The 8620-nt window shown below is 39.6% G+C and overlaps 1 protein-coding gene across 1 annotated transcript in view; it reads right to left on the bottom strand.

The window, feature by feature from the left end:
• The window catches only part of epha8 (eph receptor A8), a 92207-nt gene extending 86162 nt beyond the window's left edge, over positions 1 to 6045 (bottom strand). Inside the window, exon 1 of the mRNA XM_071375024.1 lies at positions 5501 to 6045. Within this exon, the coding sequence (XP_071231125.1) occupies positions 5501 to 5591 (91 nt within the window). The 5' untranslated portion in view covers positions 5592 to 6045. The remainder of the gene's footprint in view (positions 1 to 5500) is intronic.
• Between the last annotated feature and the right edge of the window lie 2575 nt (positions 6046 to 8620).

Raw genomic sequence — 8620 nt, 5'->3', positions numbered from 1 at the left:
TTACTAAATCATGCAATTATGTCAATGGGAGATTTGCAAGAAAATTGGGATCTCAAGTCAGGAATTTTCCAGGGCATATATTGCTATTCAAAGGAAGAGAGAGATAAAGAGATGCATACAGATTCTACACTCATGTCGTAGTGGAATCCATCTCCCATTTCTTTCCCCCTTTCTCCTCCCCTCCCAACTATTTCCTTGCCCCATGTCCTCATCTCTCTCTCTCTCACTAACACAGAAATAAGCAATGATATTCTACAATCATGTAGTGGTATTACTGCCTCTCAGGGGGAAGAAGGAATTTGATTTCAGATTTCACCCTCTGCCTGCTTTTATAGAAACACACAAGTTAGCTGTCAGTAAATGTCAAAATATGAACACACACATGCAAGTATGAACACACACACGCGTGTGCGCGCACGCAAGCACACAAACACACAGCCTACAGACTTTGATGGACACACTTATTATGGTGCCTGACTGCTCAGAAACGCATGCAGCATTTACTTCAGTGTGCACTGAAACACAGTAGGCCTGACGTGCACCTTTAGGCCATGTGTAGATGATTGCTTCACTAGCATTCCCACAAGGAAACATTTGACAATATGTTTGCTGCCAGGCAAATACCATGTCAAACAATATTGCTGAATACAAACATTCATGCCTGTCAAAATAGCTGTACAAATTTAAATGAGCTGTCAAATAACAGTGTCAAATAACAGTGTAACATGTCTGACGGTGCCTATGTGGGCTTTTGCAGGAGTCTGGAGACCATGGAACCGATTTAATCACAAACACAGGTAGAACACTGCCAAGTCTCAGTCTGCAATCATGGTCGTGTCTGAATTTCGATAACAAATTTACACAAGATGCTTTTAGAATGAAGGGTTCAGTATGTTCTGCAAATTAACTTGTGTCGATCACTCTCTTACCTGCAGAATGTCTGTTTTGTTTAAAAAATAGCTGCTAACATTGTTGTTGTTGTGTGTGTGTGTGTGTGTGTGTGTGTGTGTGTGTGTGTGTGTGTGTGTGTGTGTGTGTGTGTGTGTGTGTGTGTGTGTGTGTGTGTGTGTGTGTGTGTGTGTGTGTGTGTGTGTGTGTGTGTGTGTGTGTGTGTGTGTGTGTGTGTGTGTGTGTGTGTGTGTGTGTGTGGAGGATTAGTAAATTGGAGTTGTGCTCCTCATCAGAAGCAGGTATACGATTGATTGAGTGCTAACCGTCGTCTCTGAGAGCTTTAAACTTCCTCACTACATTTCATTTTCTCCGTCTTACTTTCATTTCTAAGGTTATCTGCTTTCCCGTATACTTGTAATATTTGTCATTGCCCTTAAGCTAAACCCCAGCAAAAAGTTAAATTAATTTTTCCAAGCAATTGTCGTCTGAAACTGTCAGAACATCCAACATAAGTGTTTAAAAAGGAATCTGCTGTCTGGGGAACATCTCTAGAGATGAAATGCTGTTTTTTAATTATCAAATTATAATTATCCCCCCAAAAAGATTTGGTGCCATTGTAAGATTTTTATCAGAAAATCTTTTACAGAATTAATGTTAAACAATATTAATAAGTTGGATAATTGCAAAACCATGTTCTATGTTTTATCTCCTCTCTTTGTATATACGTACATATGCATTGATGATATGGGGTTTATGATACACATACATTTGGGTCAAACATTATTGACACCCTTAATAAAGATGAGCAAAAGTAACTATATAAAATAACTCATTCAAATACTGAGCTATATTGTATGTTAAACATTTTTGGGAAATGATATTATTATGTACTAATACAATTTCTCAGAGAAGAAAATGTAAAAGGCAGGGGTCAAAATGATTGACACCCCTGAAGATTCTTATAAATAAAGTAGTCAAAAGGGTAGTATTTGGTCCCATACTCCCAACACGAAATGCCTACATCAAGCGTGTGACTCTACAAACGTGTTGGATGCATTTGCAGTTCGTTTTGTTGTGCTTCAGATTATTTTGTGCCCAATAGAAATGAATGGCTAATAATGTATTGTGTCAATTTGGAGTCACTTTCATTGTAAATAAGAATATAATATGTTTCTAAACACTTCTACATGAATGTGGATGCTACCATGATTATGGATAATCCTGAATGAATCGTGAATAATGATCAGTGAGAAAATGACAGAGGGTCAAAGATCATACCCCAGTGCTAACCTCTCACCATTTCAATATCATGGGAGGTTAGCATGTCTTGATATGTGACCCTCTGTAGCATTCTCACTCATTCATTCATTTCGCACCCCACTGTAAATAAATCAATCCATTGTCAACCGTAGGCCAAATTAACATTGGCATAACTATCTATGTAATATTTCACAAAATTACATAGATATTTATTTTTAACCCTTATTTAACTAGGCAAGTGTTTTAACTATTTGACAGTATGATTTGGAGTAAAATAGAATTACATTGAGATACATACAATTATTATTAAAAAACATGATCATGTTATATATATCATGATCACATTATATTCATCATCTAGCAATTAGTTAATACAATGTAATCAGAAATACATGAACCATGTATTTATTACATAACAGGACATTTTCTGATGAATAAATGAAATGTTCATATGTATAATACATTCTATATCATTTATCTGAATATTCCATCTCAAAGAACAAATTGAATATTTCAAATTGACAGTTACATTTATTTTTAGGATATCTGTTGAAATTAACCATAATTAAGAACTGTAAAGTAATTGAACAAGTTATGAATTGAATAATAATATGAATGTAGATGAGAAACACTAGTTATGGATCTGATTCAGAGTGGTACTTATTTAGACTGCAACTGATTCAGACTGGAACTGATTCAGACTGGAACTGATTCAGACTGGAACTGATTCAGAGTGGAACTGATTCAGAGTGGAACTGATTCAGACTGGAACTGATTCAGACTGGAACTGATTCAGACTGGAACTGATTCAGAGTGGTACTGATTCAGAGTGGAACTGATTCAGAGTGGTACTGATTCAGAGTGGAACTGATTCAGAGTGGAACTGATTCAGAGTGGTACTGATTCAGAGTGGAACTGATTCAGAGTGGTACTGATTCAGAGTGGAACTGATTCAGAGTGGTACTGATTCAGAGGGGCTTATCATTGGAATGTTTAAATGAATACAAATACAGAACACAATAATTGTGAGTTATTTGGATGTTGATCAACAAAATCAAATGTATTTAAAATAGAACATTTGACAGAAACATTATAAAAGGCCTCTTCTTCCAGGCAATTAGGGGTTGCATGATCCATGTTTATCTACTTTAGATATATAAATACTTTTTCCTAAAACCACATTTACAATGAAAACTTTTTTAAATGAAATGAAATATGCTAATTCTGTAACCCCCTATTCTCTTTTTGTATATCCTGTTGCAATGTACAGTACTATAGTATTATAAGGAGGTGGCGTACAGTGTGTGATTGAGCAGGCCAATGCCCTGCAGCCAGCCTCCACTAGTGTCATTGGGGTCACGGGGGTTGCGTGATCAGCAGGTGAGAATTCAGACTAGATCACAAACACTGCATCTCCTACTGAAAGCAGGAACTTGAAACTAGTAGTGGAACAATGAGTGGTTATAGTCTATGTACTGTATATGGTATCATTTAAGTGGAGGAACAGATAACTATACACATTTGTCTGTTGTGTTTTTGTAATCATTGCTAGCTTCTAGACGGGGATATCGATGGAAAGAGAAGGGGGGGCTCCTACTTTGTTGTCTCAACATCTTCTCTCTCTTTCTATCCTCACAGCCTATCACTGACCTTAAGAGCTCTCCTCTCTATTTCTATCCTCACAGCCTATCACTGACCTTAGAGCCCTCCTCTCTCTTTCTATCCTCACAGCCTATCACTGACCTTAGAGCTCTCCTCTCTCTTTCTATCCTCACAGCCTATCACTGACCTTAAGAGCCCTCCTCTCTCCTTCTCTCTCCGTCCTTTCTTCACTGCTCTAAACTGAGGATAAACTGCCATCCTTCCTTTCCCCCGTCATCCCTCTCTCCTCTGTGCTTTCTCTCTGTTCTGAGATAAATACTGAAATCTCTCCACCATCCTCTCTCCCTCTCTCTCTCCATCACTCTTTCCTGGGCAGTGTTAAGCTGATGTTGCCAGCGGGGCGAGAGCTCTGACAGTCACGCCAAGACCTGCTCTGAGTCTCAGGAGACAAGACGCATGACAAGAACAGACCCATCCTGTCACACACACACGCACACACAGACACACACACATACAAGCATGCACGCACGGATGTGTGCACACACTGGGTCAAACACGCACGCTCACACCCATGCACACAGGGGACACAGAGGATGAGCGACACAAGTTTAACAAGTGAAAACAAACAGATGCTGCCACGAGATTGTAGGACGGAGGACAAGAAGAAGGACAAAAACAAACCCTGATATTTCTCACACGGTTATGGATGGAATTGTTTTTCCTAGCATCTGTTGTTGTCTTGGGACACCGTCAGAAACACAGTGATTCAGCTCATAGTTTTATCATGAACAGTTTCCAACTAAAGGAAAACTGTCCTTCAGTCCTGCAGACTGTCAAACAAAAGGAATTCCTGATTCCTCTCAGGTGATTTGGTCATCATCGTGGTCTATTCTACTGAGGACTCTAGACTACGGACTTGAAGCATGATTATTGGAATCTACTGCATGTTGTCCCTGTGTCATTTAGTCACTGAACACAACAATCAATGTCTCGGTAATCTTCTATCCCTGGCCTACTGCCCATTGCTGATTGGTTTACATGCTTTTTCCAAGAAAACGTTTTGTTGAGGAAATATTGTACTTAGATGGCATGCGACGCACGTATCCAATCTCTCTCATGCAGATACACACTCATACACCAGTTCATGCATAACCAAGCAATATGAGCTATCTCTGCATGTGCGAAAACACGCACATAGACTCAACAGCACACACACACCAGGCATCCCCATAAGGTATTGCACTTTGCCAGGATGAACTTTCTAACAGATAGGAAGTTCAGATAGGGCTTGATGGAATGTTTGTGTGTGTGTGTGTGTGTGTGTGTGTGTGTGTGTGTGTGTGTGTGTGTGTGTGTGTGTGTGTGTGTGTGTGTGTGTGTGTGTGTGTGTGTGTGTGTGTGTGTGTGTGTGTGTGTGTGTGTGTGTGTGTGTGTGTGTGTGTGTGTGTGTGTGTGTGTGTGTGTGTGTGTGTGTGTGTGTGTGTGTGTGTGTGTGTGTGTGTGTGTGTTTCAGGTAGTCTTGCTTTCATACTTCAGCTGAGCTCCACATGTGATAAGTTAATCCTGGTTGAAGGCATGAGACAAATAATTCACGCCTGTCCACACGAATGAACGTGTGTGTGAGTGCCAGTGTGTATGCACGTGATTCCCCTGCTGCCCTTCTCTCACTTTCGTACACAAGCACAGGCACGCACGCAGACACAGACACAGACACACACACAGACACACACACACACACCTGCTTTACCTTCATTGTTATTGTTGTTTCCGGCGTTGCCCAGTACTTGTAGTGGTATAGTCCATAGAAGCAGTGCTATGAGCCCTGGGTCTAAAGCCATGGTGCTCTCTCTCTCACACACACATACACACTACCGATCTCCCGCTCTTCCTCTTTCTCACTCCCTCTCTCTTACTCTCCTTCTCCGCCTCTTGCTGCCTCTCTCTGTGTCCCAGTGTTGAAGCGGAGCCTGAGCCAGCGCTGAGAGAGAGTGTGTGTGAGGGGGGCTGAGAGCTCATTGGGCTAGAGTTAGAGACTGCCTCTGTGCTTCTCAGCCTCTCTGTCTGCTCTCACACATACATACACACTCACCAGGCAGTGGGAGGGAGGGAACAGGCTGTCACTAAAACATCATTAACCAATTAGAGCACAGGATTCGGCAGGTCCACTAAACAAACACTCACACGATACCTCACCTTTACCCATCCCACTTCAGAGCCCCTCTCTCTCTCTGACACTCCCGCTGTGTCTCTCTTTCTTTTTCTCTCTCCCGCACGCACTTTTGACCATCTTTTACTCTCTGCCTCTGAATCTCGATCTCTCCTCTTTCCCTCCCAGCTATGTCGCCTGCCCGTCTCTGCCTCGCTTGCTCTCCCTCAACTCCACCTCTCCCCTCTCTCTGACATCTCTCTTTCTTTTTTTCCGTTTTCTCCTACAAATTCTTTTTAAAAACGCACGCAACTAATTATCATAATATTTGTACATACAAATGTGCTGCTCCATTGTATTTCAAGAAAACTCCACAATATAGAACATATTCCTACTGCTTTTCTTATTTTGGAAAAAGGTTGCCAATTGATATTAAAGGCCCAGTTCAGTCAAAAATGTGATTTTTCTGTGTTTTATATATATTTCCACACTATGAGGTTGGAATAGTACTGTGAATTGTGAAAATTATGATAATGCCTTTTTAGTGTAAGAGCTGTTTGAAAAGACTGCCTGAAATGTCTGTCTGTTTTGGTGGGATGGAGTTCTAGCCATCCATTGTGACATCACAATGCTGTAAATGAGTTAAGAAAGACAGGTCCAAATCTCTCTGCCAATAACAGCTAGTTTTCAGATACACTCTCACTACTCAGATGACTCCTAGACAGTCCTAGCAAAATTCTTGCTTGAGAAATTGCCATTTGTTAAAAAGCAATTTTTGATTATTTTTTTTAAAACAATTTTAATTGAAAACAATCACAGTAAGGTACTTAATTGTTACCAATAAATTTAACGGACCTTTAACGGAAGTCACAATTCACCACACAGTATTTCTTTGAACTGTTTGTTTAAGTTGAGACAGTGGAATATAGTAAAATGCTCAACTGAAGGTCATCGATAATCAGTGGTGTCAGCTCTCACAGTCTCACGTCAGAATTTGACTTTCATCCATGTTTCTCAAATGTGAAATTTTGAGGTGTTAAGGTAAGGGTTAAGGTTAGGTATTAACTCTGAATGGTTAAGGTAAGGGTTAAGGTTAGGTATTAACTCTGAATGGTTAAGGTAAGGGTTAAGGTTAGGTATTAACTCTGAATGGTTAAGGTAAGGGTTAAGGTTAGGTATTAACTCTGTATGGTTAAGGTAAGGGTTAAGGTTAGGTATTAACTCTGAATGGTTAAGGTAAGGGTTAAGGTTAGGTATTAACTCTGAATGGTTAAGGTAAGGGTTAAGGTTAGGTATTAACTCTGTATGGTTAAGGTAAGGGTTAAGGTTAGGTATTAACTCTGAATGGTTAAGGTAAGGGTTAAGGTTAGGTATTAACTCTGAATGGTTAAGGTAAGGGTTAAGGTTAGGTATTAACTCTGTATGGTTAAGGTAAGGGTTAAGGTTAGGTATTAACTCTGAATGGTTAAGGTAAGGGTTAAGGTTAGGTATTAACTCTGAATGGTTAAGGTAAGGGTTAAGGTTAGGTACTAACTCTGAATGGTTAAGGTAAGGGTTAAGGTTAGGTATTAACTCTGAATGGTTAAGGTAAGGGTTAAGGTTAGGTATTAACTCTGAATGGTTAAGGTAAGGGTTAAGGTTAGGTATTAACTCTGAATGGTTAAGGTAAGGGTTAAGGTTAGGTATTAACTCTGTATGGTTAAGGTAAGGGTTAAGGTTAGGTATTAACTCTGAATGGTTAAGGTAAGGGTTAAGGTTAGGTATTAACTCTGAATGGTTAAGGTAAGGGTTAAGGTTAGGTATTAACTCTGTATGGTTAAGGTAAGGGTTAAGGTTAGGTATTAACTCTGAATGGTTAAGGTAAGGGTTAAGGTTAGGTATTAACTCTGAATGGTTAAGGTAAGGGTTAAGGTTAGGTATTAACTCTGTATGGTTAAGGTAAGGGTTAAGGTTAGGTATTAACTCTGAATGGTTAAGGTAAGGGTTAAGGTTAGGTATTAACTCTGAATGGTTAAGGTAAGGGTTAAGGTTAGGTACTAACTCTGAATGGTTAAGGTAAGGGTTAAGGTTAGGTACTAACTCTGTATGGTTAAGGTAAGGGTTAAGGTTAGGTATTAACTCTGTATGGTTAAGGTAAGGGTTAAGGTTAGGTACTAACTCTGAATGGTTAAGGTAAGGGTTAAGGTTAGGTATTAACTCTGAATGGTTAAGGTAAGGGTTAAGGTTAGGTATTAACTCTGAATGGTTAAGGTAAGGGTTAAGGTTAGGTATTAACTCTGTATGGTTAAGGTAAGGGTTAAGGTTAGGTATTAACTCTGAATGGTTAAGGTAAGGGTTAAGGTTAGGTATTAACTCTGTATGGTTAAGGTAAGGGTTAAGGTTAGGTACTAACTCTGAATGGTTAAGGTAAGGGTTAAGGTTAGGTACTAACTCTGTATGGTTAAGGTAAGGGTTAAGGTTAGGTATTAACTCTGTATGGTTAAGGTAAGGGTTAAGGTTAGGTACTAACTCTGAATGGTTAAGGTAAGGGTTAAGGTTAGGTACTAACTCTGTATGGTTAAGGTAAGGGTTAAGGTTAGGTATTAACTCTGTATGGTTAAGGTAAGGGTTAGGTATTAACTCTGAATTGTTAAGGTAAGGGTTAAGGTTAGGTATTAACTCTGAATGGTTAAGGTAAGGGTTAAGGTTAGGTATTAACTCTGAATGGTTAAGGTAAGGGTT

The sequence above is a fragment of the Salvelinus alpinus genome, chromosome 2 (assembly GCF_045679555.1).
Source record: "Salvelinus alpinus chromosome 2, SLU_Salpinus.1, whole genome shotgun sequence".
Lineage (NCBI taxonomy): Eukaryota > Metazoa > Chordata > Actinopteri > Salmoniformes > Salmonidae > Salvelinus > Salvelinus alpinus.
The sequence above is the reverse complement of the archived record's forward strand: the minus strand, read 5'-3'. Positions and strand labels throughout refer to the sequence as shown.